The sequence below is a fragment of the Pterocles gutturalis genome, unplaced genomic scaffold, assembly GCF_000699245.1.
Source record: "Pterocles gutturalis isolate BGI_N339 unplaced genomic scaffold, ASM69924v1 scaffold29602, whole genome shotgun sequence".
In the NCBI taxonomy this organism is placed as follows: Eukaryota; Metazoa; Chordata; class Aves; order Pterocliformes; family Pteroclidae; genus Pterocles; species Pterocles gutturalis.
Genome location: NW_010116360.1, coordinates 14,160 through 41,963, shown reverse-complemented (window position 1 = coordinate 41,963; position 27,804 = coordinate 14,160). Strand labels below are relative to the sequence as shown.

The 27,804-nt window shown below is 42.6% G+C and overlaps 1 protein-coding gene across 1 annotated transcript; it reads left to right on the top strand.

Annotated features, from left to right (window-relative positions):
* Positions 1 to 682: 682 nt before the first annotated feature.
* On the top strand, positions 683 to 27,804 carry PTPRG (protein tyrosine phosphatase, receptor type, G; the record flags this gene model as incomplete). The annotated part of the gene is made up of 15 exons (XM_010075493.1): positions 683 to 774; positions 10,660 to 10,756; positions 12,424 to 12,506; positions 12,719 to 12,853; positions 13,089 to 13,223; positions 13,623 to 13,795; positions 14,814 to 14,949; positions 15,286 to 15,432; positions 17,262 to 17,355; positions 18,616 to 18,692; positions 19,118 to 19,246; positions 21,558 to 21,704; positions 22,507 to 22,649; positions 25,690 to 25,825; positions 26,540 to 27,804. Coding segments are annotated over 15 exons (1,871 nt in total), but the record flags the coding sequence as incomplete, so codon positions are not given.

Genomic DNA, 27,804 nt, shown 5'->3' with positions numbered 1-27,804 from the left:
ACTTCTTTCTTTTAAGAAAATGTCTGTGGGTGATTTATTGGTATATTGGGTGGAATTTGCACTGTGCTGAGCAAGAGCAAATGGTCCAGTGCAATACATATTCAATGTTATGAGTAGTGTCTGGCATGAGAGAGAACTCCAATTAGCGTGGTGTTGTGTTGCCTGTTCTTTTGCTCAGAGACAGTTTCACGGTAAGTCCATTTGGATTCTGCATTGTTGTGTAAAAAGGAAAAAGTTAATAACTTTCAGGAGAAAAGCCTGTGTCTCTGCTCATTCTGGTAAAAACTTACTGGGGTCAAGTGTCAACTCTACTTTCATGTTTTGGGTCTCTTCTGTTCTTTTTATACAATGTAGAAGGAGAGGAAGCCTCTTCATCCCATCCACAGCCATCTTCCAACTGCAAACAAGAACTAAAGGAACCGTGAACTGCAATTGGACTTTGTAAATTATCATCATGGGGAAAAAACTCTCAGTATTCATAACTGCAGTGCTTGGAATTAGAAATATAATATGAGAGTTTACTTCAAAATTGGCCAGTTTCATCAAGATTTCTTATTATCGCATATTGAACTAGCTCTGCCCCTGGGAACTCAGATCTAAGTGATATCGAGTGAAGAGTTTCTCTCCTGAGGTTTTATGTGTGAGACAAATAGCAACTCTGAATATCTCTTTCTTTCTACAGATGATATGGAAGCAATTCCAGTCAAGCAGTTCGTTAAACACATCAGTGAGCTGTATTCTAATAACCAGCATGGGTTCTCGGAAGACTTTGAGGTACAATTTAATGATCCACCAATAAAATGTTGTTTTCCGAAAGTTAATTGTGTATTAATGGTTAGGGACTGTGCGACATCTGTGTGATGCTGTCATGTCAGGTAAATGCAATGCTCAAATGTGTCAGAAGAAGTAGGGAAATACCAATTTGCCACCAGGTATAAGCAATGTGGGACATTTACTGACACTTTCTAACCACCACAGATTCGGTACTTTTAGGGGGGAACCCTCTGGATTTTTGTTAAAGAGGAAAAGCTGCCTGCAGTCCCCCAGGAACAACATGAAGATACAAGCAGTTGATTTTAACTCCAGGCTCTTCTTATAATCTGCAGCTTACTTTACTCTTGTTGGCCCAGAATTTGCTCCTCTTAGTGACACTGAGAAGTCACATACGAGAAGGGCTTCAGGATTTAGTTGATAGTATTTACCTAATGTGACTATTTTAAGGTTTGCATCTTTTCATCTGTTTAAGACAGATTCTGACCTATACATCTGCTACAAATGGGAGGTAATTCCAATGAAGGAAAAGCAGTTTTCCACCGCTGGCTTACCAAACCCATATTGTGCCATCATGGTAAACATCACACAGTATGAGGACAGGCTGCAGAGTCAGGCCCTAATAATCACAAGTCAGTATTCTCTGGCTAGTTTTTAGGCATTTCTTTCATTCAGTCTAATCACAGTCACGGCTCAGCTTTTGGAAGTATTGAGAAGCAGGAGGAGCCCCAGGAAACTGCACGGAGCTGTGGTACTGGCTTCCCCACCAGGAAAAGGAGGTGTGTGTGTGCTGCCTGGGAATCAGAGAGGCAGCTCTGCCTACAAACAAGGCAATGAACCAAAACAGGCGGCCTAATATCTGCAGCTTCTTCACTTACTGCAGTAAAGACAAGACTGTACGCAGGAATTGTTTTTAATGGGATCATTTAAAGCATTTATTGTTGCTGTTTGGTTACTGTCTATAAAGAGTGGCTGCTTTGTCTGATGCCCAGAAACCGTTGTGTAAGTTAGAAACATTTTGTATTCATGAGGAAGGCAAATGTGTAAGGTGTTAAAGTGATTTAGTTCAATTGACTGCTGGCTGGATGGCTGAGCAGGAATATTGAGGCATTTAACAATGTTGATGGTATTCAGGACAAACATTTATTCTCCAGAGAGTACAATTTGATCAGTATGATCAAATGCGACTCACTCTTCTCAATTATTTATGAATTGTGACCCCAGTGCTATTCATCACAGCTGGGTTTTACACCATTTAATTATTCAAAATAATCAGCAACACATCTGTAAACTTGGTCTGGCTTTAAGCAGGCTTTGCTTCAGCTGTTGCAAAATCACTGCTATTAACAAATGTTGGACACCTTCCGCCCATGTTTTAGCAAAGAAAAACACTGCTTTAATAGCCCTGTTTTTTCCCTTCTTCCTGAAGCTCCCTGCTGCGAGTGCCATGCCGTGGCAGCCAGTTGGGAGAGACGACTTTGGCCAATTAATCCTGTTCTGGGGAGCACGAGGTCCCCTCTGAAGGGGAGTTAGACTCCGCCAACTGCACTGCACGTGCCCAATTCTGTTCTCCGTTCTGACTTAACATTTGGAGCATCTGCTTTGAAGTCAGTATAGCTACTCCAGAAGCATTTCTCCTCCGCTGGGGTCTCAGCTTCCTAAAGAGTAAAAGAAATCTCCTCCTAGAGTAAGGCGGAGGAGAATAGGAACAAGATGATCGCTGTCTGGGATAAACTCTCCAGCTCCCTTTCACTGCTTACGTTCTGCCCTGCTGATGCCTCACAGGACTGATTTTCTTCCTTATGGTTCATAGCGATAGGACAGAAGAGTGATTTTTCACGGGGATTTTTCACAGAGCCTGTAGGTATAAATGTTTCTCAAGTGCCTAAACTGACTCAGAGATCAGAATCCCAGTTTTGCAAGTGGCTGAGGGCTAGAGGAGCTGGAGGTTACATTTATACAGCAGCTATTGGAAGTGACCAGCGATGCAACCTCTTGCATCTGGTCAGATCCAGCTGTGGTGTGTGTGCTGGAATCTTATCTGCTGGCCAGAGTGAAGACTTAGCTACTGTTTTGTGGAGAAACAGTAGGATTCCAGCTGAAACGGCAAATCCGGTGTCACAGGGTTGCTAGCCTTGGGTGGAAAGTACCACAGCCGTACCCTGCCTTCATGCCTGGGGAACTTCTGAAAAGAGGTATTAGGTTCTGCAGTCATATGGGCTTTTTATAAAAAATCTGCATTTTACATCCAAAAGGAAGAGAGAAGAGGATGGCAAGGAGATACTGGAAAAAAAAAGCGATCAATACTATTGAATAAGTAAATCTTCTATAAGATAGCTAGCACATGGGATTTTTTTAAATAAGGATCAAAAAATCTCTTCAGAAGTTTCTGTGGCAGAAGGTTTTATGGTGGAACCTGTAGAAGGAAAGACTAAGTTAGGCACGCACATATTCTGCCCAATGTAGAAGGTAAACATTCTCCATTTGTTTGTTACTAGCTTTTGGTGCATCTTCCTGTCTTTTTGGCAGCATGCTGTGGGTTGTAGTGAGTTGTTTTTTTACATGAAGATTCCTCTGAAAGTAAATTGCGTGAATGCTCCCTCCTCCTCTTAAAATGAGCTGTAATTACAGCTAAATATTTTGTGAATGTGCTTAGGAAACATTTTACGTGCAGAGGAAAAAGGACTTTGAACTCACAAATCTTTCCTTGGAACGTACATCCAAAATGAATCCTTCCTCCCTTTGGGTAATCATAGTGCCAGTAGCCAGCTTTATTGTCTGGTGATAGCTGGGCTTTCTTCTTTGTACAGATTGTTAAGATTTCCTTTGATTCCTATGAATTTTCAATTTTTTATATAAACTTGAAATATAAGGCCCAATTTAATACTGAACAACAAATAGCTTTTTTTTTTTTTTTAAATAAAGTCCACAAGCATCGCCGGTGCTGGTCTCTGATGTAACTCTTTGTATTCCACCTTGGACTTGTTCAACCTAGTACTGAACAAAGTTCAAGGAGGTTTTTTGGCCTGCTCTCAGGCAGCTCCAGCACCCTCTTGCTGCAGCATACACAGGGTGAGGTACCACATTTTTACAGGGCAGCACTGGCAGGGCTTGGTGGCGAGACTGAACAGAGATAGAGAGGCTTCCTGAGCCAAAGATCACATCTACTCTTTGTCTAGCCAAAGATTTCCGTGGTATGATTATGTTTAATAGTCTTTGCTAGACCTTTCTTCCATAAATATCTTGAACCCTTTTAGACTTCTGGTCTCCAAAGCATCCCATGGCACTGAATTCTACAATTTGCTCCACAAGAATGGACTTCCTTTTGCTTTTAACTCATGCCTAATAGCATCTCCTGGTGCCTCCTAGTTTTCACATTACAAAGGACATCCCCCTTCACTTAAAGTGCCTCACATGATTTTGTTTGCCTCCCTCCTATTCTCCCTTAATCATCACCTTTCAAATCTAAAGAAGTCTAAACTGTTTAATTGGTTTGTTTGAGGAAGCCATTCTAGACTTAGGATGACTTGCTTTCTTTGTACCTTTTTTTCTTCCTTTACCATATCCTTTTAAAGATGGGAAGGTTGAAACTGTGCACAGTATTTAATGAGTGGGTTTACTGCAGAGTTCTGTGGGAGCACAGTGATGTTTTCTGTTTGGTTTTCTATTACTTTCCTACTTCCTAACATACTATTTGTTTTTTAACAACTACTGAGCCCTCAGCTGACACCTCCAGAAAACCATCAGCTCTGACCCCAAGGTCTCGTCACTGAATGGCAATAGCAAACTGGGAACCTGTCAGTGTGTATGTATAGTTAGGGTTGTTTTTCCCAAGTACATCACTTTGCATTTAACAGCATTGAATTTCATTTGCCATTTTATCACTCAGCCACTCAGTGTTGTGAAATTGTTCTGCTTCCCTTCACAAACAGCTTTTGTTCTAATTATCCTGAATAATTTTGTACCATAAACACACTTTGTCCCTTCTGCAGTCCATTTCTGAATAGATCAGGTCCCCATAATGTCTCACTGGTGAAATCTGAACACTGACAATTCCCGGGCAGGTGAGTCCCACCTCTAACCTGTTAGTGTACAAGGTGAGTTTTCCTTTTGCACCAAGATGGATCAGGTTTTTAAGTAGTGTTTTGTGAGGGGCCTTGTCACAAATATTCTGGAAATTCAAATACACTCTTCTCTTCCAGACTGTTCTTACCTATAGACTTTCTTCAGGGACCTCTCCACAATGTGTTAGAGGCGTTCACTAGCTCTGCTATTTGTTAGAGCATCTAGCGGTTTGCCCCACAGAGAAGTCAGATTTAGTGGGCTGTAAGGCCTGAAATCACTTCTGCATCTCATTTTAAAAACTGATGTCACATTTATCATCTTCTATTCCCCTGATAGTCAGCCTGACTATATAGGGCATGTGCCCTCCAAATTCCTGTATCAAAAAGAGTGAGAAGTGCCTCCTCCCACAGCAAAGCTTTTCACTCCCTCCCCCTGTCCTTTTGCTCTAAGAAAGGAACACTAAGCCAAGAAATCACCCTCCATCCCCACAGCTAACTGTGAATTTTTGCAGTATTTGGATTTCTGAGATCAGTCCATTTTATTTCCCTCCTCCCTAATTCCGGAGCGGGTTGGTCAGCGCTGCTGTGGGAGCGATTAGAGTGGGTGAATGCAATCTCTGCAGCTCTCTCCTGCCCGTGGCCATGCGAGTGTAATGATTCATTGCCAATTTGGAGTCTGAACAGGCTCGCTGAACTTGGAGGCAGGCTGTCTAGCTCCCTCATCACATAAATTGAAAATACCTTTATACTCCAGTGGCACCTTCTTCTAAATGTCCCGAAATGTAAGAAAATAACATAAATCTGTATCCTCAGTGATGTGGCAGGGATTTGCTAACGTTATTCTCATGGTTGCTGCTGCTCAGGGCAGGGGTCAGTAGCTCTTTTTAACCGGTGACCTCAGAATATTATTCTCTAGCGAAGGGCTGCGTTGAAGACAGATAACACTGCACTTTGCCCAGTTCTTGAGACACTAAAAACACTGTGTAGTTATACTGGCATCCCTTACAGATTAGACACAGCTTACACCAGACACATGCTTATAGCTGCATCTACACCAAGGAATTTGGCAGTAGAAAGATGCCATTTCAAAAGCATGCTGCTAGCAGACATTACTGCACTGGGAAATTTTTTATAACCCTGGCCCAAAACCACCATAATTAGAGGTATTCTCAGCCTGTGCGCTGCTGTGCTGGAACCAAAGGGAAGCAGCACTGTGAAGCTGGAGGAGGAAGGATTGCTGCAGGAGGAGGGTCTTCCTGGAATTCTTGATTCTTTTCTCACTGCTTGACTTACCCTAAGAAATTGGCATAGTGAATTAAGAGATAAAGTTGAAGAGAAGCAACAAAAGAAGTTCAGATATCTGGGCTTTCTGTTACTAACCGTAGTACCACAGCCATGCCCAACATTTCTGCCTGGAAGCTCTGCCCAGAGGAGCCACAGCCCCACACGGGCAGTGCAAGGTTTCGGTCAGACTCTGACACCTCCGTGCCTAATGATGGGCAGGATAGATACAGCATGCAAACAGTCCTCCACCATCCTCTCCTCTCTCATTCATTTACATGAGCTTTTAGCTATTTATCCATGATCCCTCCACTGTTACTCCTCTGTTGAGTCCTTTTGGTTTGTTTGTTTTCCCCTTCTTTCTAGGCTGTCCCCAGCTCACCTCTCTCTTGAGTGCCATCAAAGAGTTAATACTGGTGGTAAATTATTGCAAAAATCTACACTATTCCTGTGGGATATCTTCAAATACTATCTGCTGTCTCTGTTGGTATGCTGTCTTCATGTTTGCTGTGATAAAACAAACAGCAAGAGCACTACCACAGAATTCTCTAATTTGGATTTGAAATAATAGATCAAAACTGATTTTAGGAATGAGTGAACTAGCTGCTTTCATGATGAAAAATATCACAATAATATCAAAACATAGCTATGGATCTTCTCTAATTTAGTCCTTCAGATTAGGATCCTTTCTTTGTTCATGATTCCCCCTTATTGCTATTCATAGGCTTTCACGGTTCAGCCCCTGCTAGGACATCAGACTGAAGTAATGGGAAACAACAGCAGCACTGCATAAGGCCAAATCAAAAGACCAAGTTCCTGCTCAGTCACTGTAGCAAAGATTCTTGCTCAGAACCTTATATTGCCAGCAAGATGCTGGAGCAGTTTGATTTTACACTTAAATGGAAATTCTTTGAAGTTTAGAAGAAACTAATGTGTAACTTGTTTCAGAAAGGCAATGAAAATGGGTCGTTAAACCTGGGTGTATCAAATTCCAATTAGCATTAGCATGGACAATATAATTAAAAGGTAAATTAGCCATAATAGCATAGACTAGGACACTTTTTACAGTAACTAACAGTCAATTGAAGCCATGTACTTTGGTTTCTTGGGTTGTCAATGATAAGCTGAAAGGACAGAGGAACAGCCTGTATCCATTCATCTTTGGCCAGTAATGCGTTCTGCAAAGTTAAACATGAAGAGCAGCAGTGTGCTAGCCAGCTGCTGTTCAAATCAGTGGAAGAGACTAAGCGGGATTAAGGAAAGCCAAAGAAAAGGCTCTAGAGCTGAAAAATTTGTGGATGAATTAGAGATGTGGTGATACTTGTGCTAATCTAAGGTGCCAGTGGCAGTTTTGTGCTAACTGGAGAGGGGTTTGTTTAGGCTGCAACGAGCAGCCTGGGACCAGACCTGACCTGGTGGCCTGCCTGCAAACTTAAGTTGTAATAATAATATAATCATGGTGATGTTTTAAATGCAAATGAAGGACTTGCTAGCCAGTAAGATTTACAAATCCCAGGGTGTTCATTACATAAGCAATAGAAAACGCTGGGAAAGTAAATACGTAATATACATAAATGTGGTAAAATGGCATAATTAGGATAGTGACTTTTTGGAACTTTCTTCAGGGTGATTTTTATTAACACTAGGCTGTCCTCTTCTGCCAAAGGGTAAATAATACTCTGAACAGAGACGTAGGTAACAGGCTGCAACTAGTCTTGTCTTCTTGCAGCATTGTGTGCATTGATGAAAGACAACCACCTTGACTTTAATAACAAAGGAATGTTAACTTAAGCCTTACTGTCTGGTGGAGTGAGCTTGTGGTTTAGTAATTTGCTGTTAGAATTTGGAGAGATGAACCTAGGAAGGTAAGACAGCATGGATAACCACCCTCTGCTCCCAGCCCCATCTGTCTGTGCAGCACAGCCAAACGCTGTCAGTGGCCAACACAGAACTGGGGGATGTCCTCAGGCCCCTTCTCGCTGGACAGCCTCAGCATCCCAAAGCGTTGGTTGTGCCCTGGACTGGGGGAAGAGAAGGGGGCTGAAGTCAAACTTGCCTTTTATTTTCTACATTGATTTTTTGAAAGACAAAGAGAGCTGAGGTGCACTGGCAACAGGGAGCTTTTCTTGAACAGTCTCATTTTGCTGTGCTTTTGCAGCATGCAGACATAGGAATCCACCATTACAGCAGCTTTCCAGAGTATTAAAAATCATTTAGAATGTTATGTGTTAAGAAAAGCCATTTTCAGATGATCAGCTCTCACAGTGTCAGACCTTCTTTTCCCTTGCTGTGTTTTTCACCGTCTTAGCTTAATCTTCGTCTTCTATTAACTTTATATTGGCCAGCTGGGAACATGTACAGTTGAGAAAACAGTCAGCATCAACATAAAAAGGTTAATTAAAATGATTAACCTCACCAACAATTCCCTTATGGAAAAGTCCTATAGAATTTAATAGAAAGTGATACATTTACTATGTAGTATTTAAACTGTCAGAGAAAATTTCCTTAGCAGGGAGGTAATTCCCTATTAAATTCTATAACTTTTTAGAGTATTCTCCACAGAACCTTATTGGATTCATCTGTCTTAAATTCTACAGCATTTGGCATAAATGTTTCAATGCTAATAACGTCTAAAAAGAATTTTGTAGTGATGCAGGGATGCAGAGTTTGATGTGAGGCTTTTCGGGAGCAGGCGTTTATTTTTTAGGAGTGAACTACAGTGGTACAGCAGTGATGTTATATGATTTCTACATGCAGAAAAAAAGAAAGGTAAAATGAAATTACATTAAACCAACCTAACATGAAAGTAATGCTGCTTTTCCAGTTATGACTTAGGCTGAACTGATCCTGCCCATTGTGTAATCAGAAGTCCCTTGCTTAGTGGAGCTGACAGGTAGAATTAGGGGAAGCACACACTTTAATGTGTTTTTTTATTTCTGTGACAGAAATGGAACTATGAAAATTCTATTAGGGCCAGCTGAGAGCTTTGCCTGATTCCGCTTTGTCTTTGCTCAGCTCATCTCCTTGAGTGCAGTGTGTTTCTCCCTATGGAGGCGGGGGGGAGAGAGAGAGAAGCAATTGTTATTTGGGAGTGTCATGTGGATATAAAAACTATAAAATGTTCAAGGTTTTAGTATACTTTGCACTTTTAAAATGTAAATGCTGGGGAAGATATCAAAATCACTATGCAAGTCCTTTGTGAAATGTCTGCATAATGCTGAACTCTTACATCTGCTGTTTGTACAGCATTTCTCTTGATAATTTTTCTCTGTCACTTAGCTCGTGATCTTTGTAGCAGCTGTGAGCTCCTAATGACTTTCCCTCTTAGGCAGGTTCTATACTGTTATTTTTAAAGCCTGAAGTACAAAGTAATTTGGCACTTCCCCATATATCCTTGGGGGAAATTGGTTCTGTTTGGTGCCGTTTCTGGGACTCGCAAAAGATTTGAATAAATATAGTTTCTTCCCCCACTTTGTAAACTTCAAGCATTGATATATTTTTCAAAAATGTGTTTTTAGACTAAGAATATTTATGCTAGTGATAAAAATGAGTTTAGCTTTTTCAGGAAGACTGTGGTTAAATAGATACAAAAAATATATCTTGGAGGTGGTAATGTACATGAGTTTTAGTGATTCAGTTTGCAAGACAGGCTCTGAAGTGTGTAACTCTCTAGGACAGTCTGGCCAAGGGGGGTAGCTGCTTCTCTCTAAGGTCAGAGGAAAGACCCTCCATTGTCCCATTTCAATAGCCCTGGGTGCTGTTGTTGGACAGTGTAAGTAAGGGGTAGGTTAAGAACTAAAAAAATCAGTGGGAATTGGGTATCTAACCTACAGCCTCAACTAGACAGAAATCTGCATCGCTAGCTCCATGAACACCTTGGCAAGCCTGGCCTCTTTCTGTTTTGTAAATGCATACATAGGTGGATACAATCTTTTGTCTTTTTCACTATATCATGGGCTGTTAATCCATGTCCTAGCAGTGATATTTAAAGCACTCACTGTTACCAGAGATCAATTTTATTTATATTTTATAAAAGGCATCTCTCTGCCGAGAACTAACAAAAGGTCAGTGCCAAAGTTGAATGTCACAAACCCTGTTTCGAGAGGTTATAAGCAGATAAGTCATCCATAGGTCAGACAGGTCAAAAGTCTTCTGTTGAAATGCTTTTTGTGCTCTGATTCTTACACTGCACTGGCCACTCTCGCCTTTGAGGGACTTCGTCTTGCCTTCCCAAGGGGGGGACAGAGTGGGGCATCACGGGAAATGCAATCCAGGAGATGAATGGACTGCTGGCCAGAGGGGACAGTCAGCCCACAGGGTACCCGAAGTGCGTGTCACCAAGTCTGGGGAGAGGAGCATAACTGAACACGGCTCGGTTTGAGCAGACCACGTCATACAGGAGAGCACTGAAGGACTTTGTGTTCAATCCAGCAATTAAGATACCAATATTTTAAACATGGTTTTTATGAGCTGTTGCAAAAGGAGATAATGCTTCATTCTTCTGGCCTGACACATTTTCCATTTGGATAATTTTTATGCCTAGGAAGTGCAGCGCTGTACGGCCGACATGAACATCACTGCAGAGCATTCCAACCACCCCGACAACAAGCACAAGAACAGATACATCAACATCCTAGCCTGTAAGTAAGCGCAGTGAATCAACCCGAAAAGATGCTCTCCTCTCACCGTGGTTGTCTGGGTGTGACTGGGAAAGGCAGGTGGCTTCAAGCTGCATTATTGCACAGTAATGAATAAACATGTGGAAGTGTGGCTGGGAGATCACTTCCCTGATAAAGGCAGTGGGTGTTTTGACTTCTTTAAGGCCAGGATTTCGCTCCAGCTTTTGTTTTAAAATATTTTGCAGTTTGATTGTCCAAGTGTAGTTTTAGAAGTATCAATTTGGTGTAAAGTTTTGTGGAGGAATAATGGATAAATTGATGATCAGAGCTCTTCCGCCCGCTAATGTCTGAAAACTGGCCTAAGGGAAGTGCATAGTGGAGCAAAGACTTTTATTGATGATCCCTGGGATTCTCCTATAATCCCAAAGGTGCTAAATCTTACAGAAAGTATCTGCTGTATTTCAAACTGCTTCAGCTGCATGTACGACTCGGACAAACAGTGATGTTTGTAGCACAGTGCAGGCTTTGCCTTATTCCTCTGAGAATTGCAAATCCGGACTCTGCTCTAGAATGCAGATTATTGCAGGTCTGCGATGGAAATGCGGTAACTTTTTCCACATCGTTCTCTGATGTGTAACTAACGGCAGATGCGCCAGCCGCTGTGGTTTAGGAACAAAGATGGAGAGCTGCTGATAAAAAGTTCACAGTGTTCATAAACGTTGCAATAAATCTTGAAGGTTTTTGGTGGCATAGGAAGGAAATGCATGTCTGCAACAGAGTCTCAGAAGTAATCAAGCTGAGGACCAATTCCCAGACCTGTAAAAGACTTGCTGTGTGGCCTTGGGCAAGGGGATTCATTGCAGTTGTCCCAGCTCTGATTTTAGACGTAGATGCATGGTCCCTCTAGGCACAGAGATGTACCATTGGAGGAGAACTGGAGCAGGCACTCCAGTCCTCCAGATTGCCCCTGGAGGAACTTCTCTCTCCATTGGTGCTCTAGGAAGGCAACTGAAACCAGGTTCTTCGTGTGTAAAGTTAGTCCATGTGTCTCATCTCTGCATGTGTTGGAAGCATCACCCAGCCCAATGCTGCTGCCTAGGAGCAAGAGAAGGACTGAAATTTTTTTCCCATTTAAGCCAAAGTCAAGCATTTGGGTGGAACAAAAAGTTGCTGAAGAGTGTGACTGAAGACCTGTCCTTTCGGAGTGATGAGGGTGTGAAGGAGTGAGGACTCCCAGAGCCAGAAGAGCTGTCTGGGCTCAGCACCGAGGGGAGGATGATGAGCTCAGACACTGAGCCAAGTGAAGGCAGCTGTACTGCCTGCCAGAGCTGAGCCCGTGTCTCCGCGTGGTGTTACACAGCCCCATGGGGTGCCCTGGCTCTTTGAATCACACTGCATGGTGAGATGGGGATGATCCTAGAGAACGTGCTCCTGAGGCTCCAATGTCCTTTAAAGAGAAGCTGTCCCAGCACAAGCCATGTACTTTAAGGGATGTGGAGCCTGAGGATCTACTACAATGAGCAAACAACCAAGAGCAGCTACTCCCACCTCCCCCTTGACTCCAATCCAAGGCCAATTTCTTCCATGTATTAGTAAGGGCTACTCCATTACCTAGGAAATGGGATGTTTACCTGCGGTTCTGCACTGTGTTTCCTTAATGCCTCTCTGCTCTGTTTTTTATCCTACAGATGATCACAGCAGGGTGAAGCTAAGGCCTTTACCAGGAAAAGATTCTAAGCACAGTGACTACATTAATGCTAATTATGTCGATGTAAGTTGTTTGTTTGAACTCTGAATCCTTCCACAAGGAGGAAGTGTTGCTACTTGTGAAGTGGTCGTGTTTTCCAGCTTCACTTGATAATTTGCTACAAATTCCTCACTATTCTGAATGAGAAAGGCACCTTTCTTTGTTACCTTTAAAATATTAATACGTCTGCCATGATATTGCTTTCATCTCACTTGGCATTATGGTTTTCTTTGAAGGGTTACAACAAAGCAAAAGCCTACATTGCTACCCAGGGACCTTTAAAGTCTACCTTTGAAGATTTCTGGAGGATGATTTGGGAACAAAATACTGGAATCATTGTCATGATCACAAACCTTGTTGAAAAAGGAAGAGTAAGAGATTTTTTTTAATTTGTTAGCAGTTGCTCTTTACCACCTCCCCAGATCACGTGGGCAGAATTTGTTTTTAAGTGGTTTGGGATGGTATACAGTGGTGCATAGTATATAACTAACACAACAGAGGGATACAGAGCTAGCCATTATTTTACGTTTTTAAAAAGCTCTAAACACAAATATAAAGAAGCAACTCAAACTCTCAGCGAACCCACCCAACTCTGTCTTTGTTCAGAGGAAATGCGATCAGTACTGGCCATCAGAGAACAGCGAGGAGTATGGCAACATCATCGTCACACTGAAGAGCACAAACATTCATGCCTGCTACACTGTGCGCCGCTTCACAGTCAGGAACACAAAGATGAAAAAGGTGAGTAAAATCTTCACTGTTCTCACGCAGGTGCCTCCTGGCTTGTGTAGGATGCAAGGCACGCAGGAGAAAAACTCATCTGCTGCATAGGCGACTTGAAGTAGCAGGTAGATGGGAAATAAGTGAGCAGAGCCAGGATGACAAGGAATCTGGTGGAGGGTTTAGCCTGTATTTCTTTTTCTCAAGTTCTGCTTTGGTGTCACAGTTATTGCTGTTATTACTTGTTCCCACATGTATTTTTCCTTGAACTCTGTCTCCACCTAGCAGGAGGCATTGCTGCAGATTTCTTTTGTTAGAGTCCAGCGCTTTTTCAGCTGAGCAAGCCAGTAAAATTTAGTATCTTTCCATGCTTCTCTTCCCTAATGTTTTTCTTTCTTTCTATGCTCGCTTTGCGCACAGGGTCAGAAAGGAAACCCCAAAGGGCGGCAGAACGAGAGGACGGTTATTCAGTATCACTACACGCAGTGGCCTGACATGGGTGTGCCGGAGTACGCTCTGCCTGTGCTCACCTTCGTTAGGAGGTCCTCCGCAGCCAGAACCTCGGACATGGGACCAGTGGTGGTGCACTGCAGGTATGGTGGGTGTGATTGGTGAGCGTACCTACTGCACAGCGTGTGCCCTTACATGCCAGCTGAGACAAACGCTGTAAGGTATTGGCACAGAAGGAGTGTGCCAGCCCCACGGAGTGCAGGTGGACGTGAGCTTGCTTTGCCTAGGATAGCTCCAGTGCGAAAGGTTCCCATTTGCATCAGCAAAACCCTGTGTCAGGACACTGGGCTGCTGAGCATTGCACTGATGTGGTTACGCAGTTCCTCATTCAAAGCTTGTTTGTAGTCTGTCCATTCAGGGCTCGGGCAGGGCAGGATTACCTCTGCTGCCAACCAGCCATGGGAATACACGGGCACCTGGGCATGCCATGGCCACTGAACCACACTCACATTCACCAGAACTTGCAGTCTACAGAGGGTTTCCCTTAAATGAGTTAAGGGATGTGGTCTTGATCACTGGGTGTGAGGGGGCTGTACAGCACCAGAGCGAAGAGGAGAGGATGATGGGGGTTAGAGCTCCTTCCTGAGAAGCTCTGAAGAGTTCCCATCTCCACCCTCTCTGTTGGGCCCAGGACCACACTCCTGCCCTTCAAGGAGTCCTGCCTCCACAGGATTAGCCCCCTCTTATGCCTTTCTGTAGCACTGGCACCACCTGCATTTCCAGAGAAGGATTACAGCTCCAGCGTGAAGCTTCAGCCCTACCTCAAGACTGAAGACAACCAGGGCAGCCCCACAACCTGGAGCAAGCTTGGTGGTCCCGGATAGCAGCAGTTTGGCATAGGGTGGATCTCTGTATGGCCTCTTCCAACAAACACCAGGAGCAACAGCAGTGGAGACAGGACAGCCAAGTGTCAGATGGTGAATTATATACCTGGTGAAATTCCCAGACACCCAAAATATTTTGTTAAGAAACTTTCACGGTTGGGGCTAGAGGGGAAATGAAAGTCTGCAAACAGGAATATTTGCTTAGTTCTGTTCTGCTGTTGTGAACATTTACTTTCATCCAGCTGTATCACATGGGTTTCTCTTACGTCTTCTGTAGTGCTGGTGTTGGCAGAACTGGTACCTACATTGTGATAGACAGTATGCTGCAACAGATCAAAGACAAAAGCACAGTTAATGTCCTGGGTTTCCTGAAACATATCAGGACACAGCGCAACTACCTCGTCCAGACAGAGGTAAAGACTGCAGCGGGGTTCAATTTCAAGCCATGTTCGTTTTTGTGTTGTAATCAAAAAGAAAATGGATTTTTCAGTTACATCTGTTTAAAAATCAAGTGTATCACCAGGCATTTTTTTGCACTGGAATGTCTCTTTTTCTGGAACAGAAACTTCAGATTTTACTATTGACTTATTCAGAGCTGTACGTGTTACACTTGTTTATTCTGGATTTGGCGGTATTTGCACGGGTAGCTTGTTTTGCACACCCGTTCCTTTAGTGTGCTCTACCCCTCAGTTAAAGCCAGCTGTTTAGTTTATTCCAAGCACCTACGTGACATGCTGTTGTTTTTCTAGGAGCAGTACATTTTTATTCATGATGCCTTGTTGGAAGCCATCCTTGGGAAGGAGACGGAAGTATCTGCAAACCAGCTGCATAGTTATGTTAACAGCATCCTCATACCTGGCATAGGAGGGAAGACACGACTAGAAAAACAGTTCAAGGTAAGGCTTATCACTGCCATCCAGAGGTACTTCGTTTCCCTACTCTCTTTTGTATGGCCTGTCTTCACGGTCAGTTGTCACAGATAAGGAACCAAACCAGAACGCTTGATTAGCACAGCATCTTCAGAAGTTTAGTCCTTAGCAGTCTTAGCTACGCTGCTGGAAATCAGCGCTGATGCTCTTGAAGTCAGAGGTGAGAAGAGGGACATGGGCACTGGTTTGGAGTGTGCTGCTGGTCTCCCTGTTCCCAAGGGAACTTGGATGTTCCTGTGTCTGTGGTTAGCTTGGCTGGAAGTCTTCCTCCAAACTGTGGGTCTCATGCATATATATGAAGAAAGACATGAAATGAGGTTCTTAGCACCACCTACTATTTCAGCACTGTAGATGAAGAATTAAAAATGTTTTAAGACCAGGAAACACAATGTGCCTCTCTCATTGCTAACAACTATGCTTGTTGCTTTCCCCTCCTGTGTCATAGCGGCTTTCGTCCTGGCAAAGTAAATTTTTTGCCCAGATCTCCTATTTGAAACCTAAGTTTTTCTGATTGCATTTTATTCAAATGCATTTTAAAATATTTTGTGAGACTATGTATCATAAGAAGATTATACGTGACACCTGTTTTCACAGCTACACTCAATCAGTTAATAACCACCCAAGGAACTGAAACTGTTAAATTATACCAGGTGCCAAGCTATTCAAAAAATGAACAGGCTCTTCTCTGAATTCACTTTTAGAAATCTCAGTACTTCTCCATCAGTCAAGACATTCCAGATGCTTAATTACTAAATTAAAGAAACAAACGAAAGCATGCACACACACATGCATACAAAATGCAGCAGGATAAAGAGGTTTCTTACTTTTAAAAGTGTTGCACTTTTCCAAACAATACTAAATTATATGTATAAAGATGCTTTCTGATGACTTGTGTCAAAATTTCAAAACCTTTTTAGAAATTACTTTCTCTGCCAACATTGCATTGGTATTTAGAAACCCCCTAATTTCTAGTGGGGCTTATGCCAGTACACTGATGAGTTGAGTACTGTCTTGTTTAGAGTGCATTTGAAAATGGGACGTGACCAGCAGCAATTATGAAATCTTTCTCTTTTTTCTGCTGCTACCACAGAGTTGGCAGAAAATAACCTGAGCTCATGCCCTGGTACAGTAGTTTAGATTCAACTATCTTAGAGTAAAAATTATGCTGAGTAATGAATTGCTAGTGCAGGAGAGGAAAAATCCACCTTCTCTCTCTTTGCTCTGGTAGAGTTTCCCCATATACTGGGCGAATATTCAAGTACCAGTCTGCCTCCCTGACTTTTCTTTGTGCCCCTGAGCAGCCCAGAATGAACTTAGCAGACGAGAGAATGTAATCTATGGCCTCAGATCCTGGCATGGCGGGTACCCCAAAGGCCTGGCAGAAAAAGTCATTCTGCAGGAAAGATCTGGCTTTTATTTTAGAAGAAAACATAAAAGTTTTGTTGTTGTTTTATTTTGCTAGCTTTTCTTCCTTGAGACCTGCTTCTGACTGAACATACCTGCAAGTCTTAGAAATGTGTTCTCAAAGATAACTAAACGTAGTGTTCTGTGAAAATAACATTTTGATGGAACTTCATTTTCAGGATGTTTCGAAGCTGAGAGCTGCAGAGATCTTCTTATCCATTAAACATGTTGTATGAAAAGGATTATTTTCGATTGGCATCTTGAGTACTTTAAACAAGTTTAACAAATGCAGTTTATTGAACTGATGCATCTTCGCAGGAGCTGGCAAAGACACCTCCTCTCTTCATTTAAGGGTGCTGTGAGGACTGACTCACTACTTTATTCTCTTCCAGCTGGTTACACAGTGTAATGCAAAATACGTGGAATGCTTCAGTGCTCAGAAAGACTGCAACAAAGAGAAAAACAGGAACTCATCAGTCGTGCCGTGTAAGATCACATCTTCGGTTTGATTACTGCCTAGCATAACTTTTTGTACTGCACTCTCCCAGATTTATGCATGAAAAGGCATAGCCACAAGGAAGGAGAAATATAATCTTTTGCTCAGACCAAGCTGTCTTGTCTTTCAGAATTATCATGATGAAACTGAACAAAAGAAAATAGTTACAGTGTCAGACAGATATACTGTCGAAGTGAAATGTTAATTTGAAGTGCTTAAGAATTTCAGTAACTAGATAGAGGATAAATCTATGGAGTAGTGAGACAATTGCTTTGATACCTCTCCCAGCTCAGGTGAGATCTCCCAGCACGACTGGCACAAGTTGTTTGTAATTCAACTGCTCCACTCAATTTCTGCATGTGAGCCTTCCCCAGATTTGAGGGTATTTAGTGCCCGAGGCCCCAGTTTCACAGTCACTAATACGGAATCTGTGCGTGGTTGCTAAGCAGTGTGAATTTGCACCAGACCAAGCACGGGCACAGTGTCATTCCCATCATGTTACCCAGCATACAGGACATACAGGACAGATGATAGCCAAGCTAGCACAAAGTAATAACGGCACAGATACGGTCCCTCATGAAGTTTGTTAATAAAAAGGGAAGTTGTCAGGATATATCTTAAAACCAAATGTGAACGAGGCAGAAATAGTCAATACAACCTTGCACTTTGTGTCACGTAGCTGCAGTGATTTCGGTTTGGTGCTCGGAAGCCTGTCAGTTGGTTTGAGGATGTTGTTGAACCCATGTCTCCAACACAGAGAAGTGTAGATCTGCTGAAGAACACACACACGCTTCTGGGCGCTTACCCCTTAGGGAAGGGTTTTGTCTCTGGAGGTTATCTCACCCTCCAACGGGGAGGACTGATGGTAGTGCTTCGGAGTGGTAGGGAAAACAAAATAAATCAGCTGGGTTTGTGTGCTGCTGGAGACAAATAGAACACTACAGTCAAGTATTACCTGAAATCCCCTGTTATCACTGCATATACTGTTATTTGGTAATTCAGCCTGCTGTGAAAATCTTTACTATAGTAAAATTTGATTCCTGAAATTACTTTGTCCTTGTGGGAATATTGTGCAACATTCTCTTTTATATCCTGTGTTAGCAGGCAATGCTTTAACGCAGTTAAAGGGCTGGCCTGCTCCTGCGGGAGATGGGAGCTGCACACTGTTTGGTTTGTTAACATCTGAGAAATTCTTACTCTCTGCATTGTGCCATGACCAGATTTTGATCTTTTTTTTTTGTATCTTACAGCTGAGCGTGCTAGAGTGGGCTTGGCACCGCTGCCTGGAATGAAGGGAACGGATTACATTAATGCCTCTTATATCATGGTGAGGAAGCCAACACCTAATTACAAAGTAAAATCAATTCTAAGGTGCTAAATACCAGATGCCTATAATTGTCTTAATTCTGTATGTAATGGCTGTGTATTAACAGATGAGATTTTAACACCTTCCCCATAATGTAAAGCTATTAACTGTGTTTTATTAAAGATTGTTGCTTAAAAAAATTAAATACAAGATGCATTTAGACCTAATGTGTATTTCCATGAGATACCGTCAAATAAATACTGGGATGTAGAGTGAAAAACAACAGGGACTCTGCAAAATGGAAATGGAGTTATAAAATTATAGCCTGTGTGAAAATATTGTGGAATAAAATGAAAGAGGGTCATTATGTGTCTCCAAAGACGAAATTAATGTTTTACAAGTGTTGAAGGCAGTAAGTAACTGTGTGGTTTGTTTTGTTGCAAAAGGGCTACTACAGGAGTAACGAGTTCATAATAACCCAACATCCGCTGCCACATACGACTAAAGATTTCTGGCGAATGATCTGGGATCACAATGCACAGATCATCGTCATGCTGCCGGACAACCAGAGCCTGGTGAGTTCAACACGTCCCTCCCTGCGCGGTACTGCGGTCACTTAGCCCAGCAAGGCACCGGCGCAGGGTCGCTTAGTTTCATGCTATGGCTGTTTTCTGGTTGAAAGCATGCCAATTCTTGAGCCACCTTCTCAAACTTTGACATAAGCTTGTTACAAAAAGACGAGTTCCAAGAAGTGGGGTGTTTTTTTTGCTCTCCCCTTCTGCACTCATGCCTGGGAAAGGCATCCTCAGCTGGGTGGACCGCAGTGCTCATAGGCAGCACACCAGTGATGGTGACCTCTGTGGAGCTCCTGAGGGCTGCCTGCCTGGTGGGATGTAAAGCACTGAGGTTCCTGGGTGGCCACAGCCACAGGAAGGACTTTGAAAGGAGCAGAAATATGAAGCAGTGACAGTAGGATCCTGCTTATTTGCCTGGAGGGCTTAAGGCTCAGGCCATGCAAGACTACAGCTGTGCAAGGTTTACAAATGCTATTTTTGATGAAAGTAAAACGCAAACATGTATGTTAATTTAAGTGGAAATAATGAGACAGAGAAGGAGACACAGGTGGAGTGCTAATCACGACTTCCAGATTTACTAGCACATCTCAAGAGGGCACGTTGAAAAGGATTAAGAACTAAACATCTCGTTTTTTCATGTACGCATCACTGAGGTGAATAGATGATTGTAGCTGAGAGTGGAAAAGAAACCACCTTCGTTACAGCAGGAAAATAGCAGTCATGAGGGGCTACTAAAGAGGCAGCAGTCGATACGCTTCCTGTGTGTGGCACGAGGACAGGGATTGCAGGCACTGCAAAGCGAAGAGCGTTCGGAGAAATCCGATCGAATCAGAAAGCACTAATGAAATGAAAGTGTGTCAGGTGGAAATGAAGAGGCTGATCTTGTCTTTACAAGTACATGAAATAGCTCCGCAGAACAATAGCGATGAAACAGTAAAGCAGGAACGCTGGACTCAGCCCCATCCTTTGCAAGGATGCCTGGTCCCTGCTTTCACCATCACCATTCCCAGAGTGGAGACTGACCAGCAGTGCAGCAGCATCCCTGCGCTGGCTCAGTGTTCAGTTGTTGGCTGGCAAGGAGGGGTGGCACGGGACTGAGACTGTGTCAAGGTGCTGAATGGCCAAAGGATGAGATGATCATGCAAGCTACTGCTGCATGAGGAGCTATCACTTGGGAGGACAGGTCACTTCGTGGCGTTCAGCAATATTACTCTGCTTGCTGGCGTCTCTGCACACTGCGGGCAACATTTTCAAAGCACTCAGAGGACTTAGGACCCTAAATCCCATTTTCACAATAAACACTTAAGGCCCAAATCTCAAGAGTGTCTTGCACATCATGTGCATGAAGGCTCCAGGCCCACAGAAAAAAAATCCGAGTTTAGAGACATGCTCATGGCCACAGCAGGATGAGTGGGTTCATAGCTCTTGTTTTCTCACTAGTAAAACACGGGTTGTTTGGAGGTGCAGGCGTGCAGTGCCGTGCATGCTGCCAGGGTAGCTTCTGTGCTTACACTCCAGGGACAGTAGACCCCTGAAGCCAGGAGGAGAAACAAGCTTTGCATGCATGTGGAAACGGAGGCTAATTTTCTTTCTCTGCAGTGAATTAGGAATGCACAGTTATTTTTTAAAGAATAGCTTTGACAGTATGTTTCCTACAACCTGTCGGTTAGGCTACTTCAGCACTGAGCTGCTTCCACCATTCATAGTCTCAATGAGATTTTATAGTGTCCCTTCAGTGGAGAGGTTTTGCTGGAGAAAGTGCATTAGGTTAAGCCAGTGTTTTTTTCAAGGCTAAGAGTATTTGGATTTCTTCCTTCCCCCTCACTCCTCCCCTGGCTCCTAAAAATTCAAGCCCTATATAAGTATCCATCAGTCTTCTACCTAGACCTGATTCACAGACCTGGAGTTTTGAATTAGACCACAATAAACACAAATTAAAAATAATAAGTAATTAATTTTAAAAGGTCAATGAGTTTTTTTCTGAACAGATATCCGACTTTCATGCAAAACTGTAGGCAGGAGGTAATAAAGCCTAGGATGCAATACAAAGGTTAAGTATGAGGGAGCTAAGATAACCATTTCCCTATGAAACCAATTAAAAAGCAGACATTACCTGTTTGGACACACAGGGGAAGGATCTGGCAGGCTTACTGCCTGCTGCGATAGTAAATTTGTTTTAGAAAGAAATGGTTTTTAAAGGTCAGCTCCTGATCATCTGTATTTATCAAACCAATTTTTTGATCCATTGGATTTTTCAGTCACACACAAGGTATCTGAAAGGCTGCAGTAGTGTGTTGTTTCATTCCTCCAGGCAGAAGATGAGTTTGTGTACTGGCCAAGTCGCGAGGAATCCATGAACTGTGAGGCCTTTACTGTGACCCTTATCAGCAAAGACAGACTGTGCCTCTCTAACGAAGAGCAAATTATCATCCATGACTTTATCCTTGAAGCTACCCAGGTAAATAAACCTCCAAATGTGGGTCTTGGCTTTTCCCCAAAATGTGGTTGATGTCATTTTAATATGGAAGAAGAAGAAGAGTTCAGAAACAGTTTTGAAAAGGATTTACTTGTAAATGCATGTGCATGCATGTTGCTCACAGGGGAAGGGTATTCTCGTTGCCTCCTTCTCTCACATCTTCTACTTCCAGGTAGAATCCTCTGGCTAGAGAGACCATAATATTAATTGTTTGTCTTATTTGAAAGTGAAGACATTGGTTTTTCATTTTGAAATCACACAAGTAGATTGAATTATTCTTTGTAAAGTACACCAAGGTTTATTGTCCTATTTCTGCTTATAGAATTCAGCATTTATAGTTTAATTGTTTGGGGGACTTAATTAAGGGGTTTTGCTTAAGCACATTTCTTTTGAGCTATAAACCTGCCTCTGTTTTGCTATCTGGCTTGCAGCTAGATTTTGCTGCAAAACATTAGTTTGCAAGCTCTTTTAATTTGAATTCCTTGTTTCTTCTCTTGTTTGATTTTTGAGCTGTAAGGGCTCTGAGAGAAGATTTATATGGATATAAGCCCTGAACTCAAATACAAAATCTATCAGTTAAACATTTTGTTAAAGTTGCATTATTTTAGCGCATTCAGTGTTACAGAGATGCTAGAGTTGTGTGCCTGTCTTCTTCCTTCTGTATAAACTCTTTGGAAGAAGAGGGTATCTCTTCAGCTTGTTGTGAGGCTCTTCCCTCTTACTACCTGGAGTGGATAAATGTGAAACTCAAGTAGCTAATGCCCAGGCTGGTTTTTCATTGCAGGATGACTACGTTCTGGAAGTCCGCCACTTTCAGTGTCCTAAATGGCCAAACCCAGATGCTCCCATAAGCAGTACCTTTGAACTTATCAATGTAATCAAGGAAGAGGCCTTAACAAGGGATGGCCCCACCATAGTTCATGATGAGTATGTCGTCTTTTCTCCCATTTGTGTGCAGGTTGTACAAGGAGTTACTCAGCTACAGGACACACATTAGGATTGATATCCATTCTTGCATGGAAGCAGATGGGGTTTAGTGGTCTAGGGAACAGGATCAGAACTTCCAGGGACAAGGTTTCAGTTGGCACCTGAGACATTTTGCTTTGTGTTGTTTTTATGTTGGTTGTAGTCTTACATGGAGTTGGAAAGTTAAGCTGTGTTTGCTTTGTGATTATTTTGGGTTCTTCTGCACCTTGAATTATCCCAAACAAATCCTACAACCTGTTTCAGAGCCCAGCAGAGCCCTGGTTTAGCTAAGGTTCTGAGCAGCCCAGTATGGGATTATGGAAACCAGTTTCAAAACAGGGCTGAGCTCCTGTCTGGGAGCTCAGGTTTAATGTGCCGTGTAAGACAGGACAAGCTCGGCTCAGCCGTGTCTCAGGGTGAGCAGCAGAAGTGTCTTGTGACAAAGGGCCCAGGTTTTCTGAGAACAGATTAGTATCTCCTCCTCCTGCTTCCCCAAAAACACTCCAAGGGGCCCGTATGGTGCCAAGTGGGAGGTGGGGAGCCTGCTAGCACAGGGCCAGCGTGCCCCAACGCTTGTCTCTTCTGGAGAGCAGTGGGGAGCATTGTCTTGCCAGCTATGCTTGAATGCCCAGTTATAAAGGGTGCCAGATACTGCATGGTGGGTTATTGCTTCACACACATTATGGAGCTGCAAAATACCATTACAGTGAAGCTGGAGCATGGGTCTAACAGGATCTCTTTGGAGGGAATATTTCGTGGTGGACAGAGCAGTTCCCGGAGTCATTCTGCCGTTAAAATCCCAAGAGAGCCCAAATTCTGCCACTTCTTGAGCTGCCCTTAGAGTGAGCACCAAGCCAGCATAAACGACTGCAGCCCCCTGCGCTCGAGTCCATCAGACCTTTTATCATTGCTACAAAACTGAGTTAGTGGGAAGGTGTTGGAAATCTTCACCTTTTGTGCAAAAATGTTATTACCGTACTCGGGAGTTTCAGGGGTCAGATGAGCCTTTGTGCTGGTGTGCGGTAGCACGCTGGTGTCTGCCGTTACTGAAGGAGGTTTCACTTCACATCCATGCGTGGCTGCCGCAACAGGTTTTTCCCAACTGACTCCTGCAAATGGTGCCTTGGGCTGCAGCAAGTAGTTTTTCTCCCACCGTCTCCTGCCTTGTTAATGCGCAGTGTAAGCTCTGTTGCCTTTTGCCAGCACTGATTAATTCCAGGCTAGTTTTAATATTCATGCTTTGGGTAGTCTGAAGTGAGGTTTTGCTACTCTTGCAGTATTTAAGATTATGTTTTACAAAATTAGAACCATTATTGATCACATTTCTAACAGTGCTGAGTCATTCTTTCTGTAAATTGCTTTTTTTTGGTTTGTCATATTCAATGATTTTATTTTTCTGCCTAATACATAATGTGGATTCTGCTTTTCACTGGAGCCTAAGCAAATGTAGCTGAAGATGAAAATTTCCCTTTACTACATGCAACAACTATATCACATAATTCACTAATAATTACAACTGAAGATTAATTCCAAATATATGAATTTGCAGATCCTAAATGCATGTGGTATTTAGGAAGTACGTGGTGGGATTAACTTGGTAACGACATTCAAAGAAGTTCAGAAATTCCAACTTGAGACAGTTGTCAAGATTTTTAAATATAACTGCCCATATGTAGGCAACTAGATAAAGATTTGCTGCATAATTTTTGCAAGAAAAGCCTTCAGATTGCTGGGAGCTGGAGGTTATCAGCCCAAGTAAAAATGAGGCCATTAGACCCTCAGAGGCATTTAGTTGTGTCCCATCAGGCAGAAGCATGGGCCACATTGTCCACGAGTCCTGTAGGTTATCAGTCCCCGCCATCTGCATGGTTCTGTTTCTTCTATAGACTTTTCATCAAAAATAGCAGATCTATTGTGATTCGATTTCTGTTTCCCATTTCTAGGCAAATTGAGTTTGCAAAAATCATATGAAATTAAGTCAGCATATGTCTTGATTTCCACAGGAATGCTGTAAAAAAATCCTACTGTTAATCTTATGATACCAGATGGTATTGCAGCACTTGCTGATTGTTTAAGTTTTCATGTACAGCTCTCCAAATGGTTTACAGAGCAAGTCAGCACCAATGTCCCCTTTTACAGGTGGGGACATTTAGACACAGATTTTCTCAAAGTCACAGAGCAGACCCGTAGCACAGCCAGGGAAGAATATCACTCTCCTGAGTCCTGGGAAGCAGAGGACAGCTGAGGCTCCTCAGAAGCAGTTCCAAGCCCCTGTTGCTCGGGGTCCTTTATGCCATGCCCCACAGCTGCACACATGATTCAAGCATACCCACAGGTTTAGCAGCAGTACGATTTCTACCTGACCAGCATCTCAAGGACGCATTGAGTCATGCTCCTGACGAATAACCGTTACTTGGGTTCCTACTAAACGACAGCACAGCTCAACTCTTCAGAATCCGTAATGTCTCTTGGGTGCCCAGCTCGGGGATGTTGCCTTTCGCTGATGAATCAGACCTCAGGAAGACTTTGAGATGTGCCCCATTTGCTTGTGAGCACCTCATATCCGTGTTAGTTTTCTATAATTGTCAGATGTGGAGGAAGAGGCGAAGTCTCATTTCGTTCTAATCGTTTATGTTTTGCTTGAGCTCCCACTAATGAATTTAAAATACGCTCAGCTATAATGCGGATGCTTTCAGTACACGCGGCATGTGAGAACTGATTTCAGTGTTATAATCTCCAGGCTGGGTGTTCTTAAATGGCTCACATTCTTCTGCTGATACAGTTCTTTATATTGAATATTGCCAATATCCTGAGATGACTGCTGTACCATCACATTTCTTCTATAAATTAAAATGACTAAAAACCAGCCAGTACAAAACAAGCATTTAGTAGATACAAAGATGAACTGCAGTAATCAAATAAGACCATACCAACATTTTCATGGCTCTGTCAGTGCCCAGTATGTTTCCGAGTAACTCCTCATTTCGGTGTGGTTTTTCAGGTATGGAGCTGTGTCAGCGGGAACGCTATGTGCCCTTACCACTCTGTCCCAGCAGCTGGAGAATGAAAATGCTGTCGATGTTTTCCAGGTGGCAAAGATGATAAATCTCATGCGACCTGGAGTATTTACAGACATTGTAAGTCTTTAAATGGAATATAAATGGATAGTTTACAAGGTTTTCACCTGAGACCAAAAGCGTGAACTAAAACACACGTTTTCTATGTTATCAAGCCCTACTACATCTGCTGCCAAGCAGAATTTTCATTTTTTTGTGTATTTATCAATTTTATAAACCTCAAAGCCACACTGCAAGTCTCCGATCCGCAGTTAAGCCCATTTCTCACACTGTGAGGGGGCCGCTGTACAGGCAGCCCTAGCAGAGAAGGACCTTTCAGCTTGACATCATCCCCCTGCAAGTTAAACTCTGCTGTTTAAACCTGGTGTGTTGTGATCTGAAGGGATGCAGCAGGGCAGGCAGAGCTGCGGGGAGACAGAGCTTCAGCAGAGGGGCTCTGCTCTTCCCTGGGTGTGCAGCGAGAGCAGCACCCTGGTCTCAGTGTGCGGGGCTCTGCCTGTCTGAGGGAGCAAACTGGGGCTGAGCTGTGGGCTCCAGCATCGTCCTGCCCTCCTGTAATGTTAATCATGTATCAGGAATAATATAATCTACCCAGAACTGGGTGGACAAGGTTAAACTAGACTAACAGAGGCAGTTGCTCTCTAACACTTTTTCTTTGCTATGTGTGTGCTTCTAGTAATGAATATCCATGACCTTCCCTGGAAATGCCAAATGTAAGGGCCACTCGCTTATGTACACTGCAAGGATTGAAATAACGTGTCTTTTCTTTTCCAGGAACAGTACCAGTTTCTTTATAAGGCAATGCTAAGCTTGGTCAGCACTAAGGAAAATGGAAACGGTCCCATGACACTGGACAAAAACGGTGCTGTGATGGCCAGTGACGAATCTGATCCGGCAGAAAGCATGGAGTCTCTTGTCTAATTGGAAACCTGAAAAGGCACTTAATTTGTAGAACTTCTGAAGACTGAGTGAACTTTTTTGAGGCCTTTTTTGCCAGACTCTAGGTTATACAATAACCCAATTACTTTTTTACACTGATAAAAGTTTTGATATTTATTTTTTGCCATTTTATGTCTTAATGGTATCCTACTGAGCATTTGCACCTCTGTTTATTTCACACAGTGAAACGCAATTTTATCTAGTTTGCACTATATGATCAGTGTTACTGCCTATAATATCCTAATACAAGACAAGCCCTGATGTGACATTCCATGAGAACGAACATACGCTTTTTCTGTTTTGTTTAAATGCAATGAAGTTTTTGCTAACTACAGTGACCCTCGAATCTTAAATCTTGAATGCTAGGCCAGATGGATTCTTTCTACGACAGATCCTGTACCCCTTCATACCATATTTATTGTTTTATTGATCACGTCACAGTTTTGGTAACGGTATTCTGCATTCCAGTGGAGTGGATGAGCAGTGTTCATCCCTTTCTTGACAAAACGTGGCAGGTGATTATTAGCTACAGTGAAGGTGTAATAGCCTTGTGGAGCTGAAACAATTATTTCTGTATTGTTTCAAATTGCTGTTTTGTACACTTACGGGCCTAAGACTTGCTTCACATGGAATATATAAATTACATACAATATAATTATAAATTAGATGCAATTCATATGTCGGACGCAGTGATAGGTTTTGAATTTACAATTTCAAAATTTCCCCATTTATTCAGAAAAATGTCAATTTGCATTTTTAACAAGCCCTCTATGGGAAAGTATTTTGGTTTTATTCTCATCAGAGCCAATACAGTGAGAAATCTACCACAGCCCAAAATCAGACTTGTTTTCAGATATATTGAAGGTAGCAATATTTTACATTACTAAGCTATTCAATATTTTAAACACATTAATTTCATTACTATTTCTTGAACATGACCTCACACCTAATGGTATGTTACATGATGACAGGCGTTTCTTAATTTCATAACTGTTAGATGCCATTTTTACAGGTGTGTAATTTTCATACTTTAGTGCTAAAACATAAAGTACTGATCCATATTTACTGGTGAAGCAAACTAATAAAAAAAACTACCTATA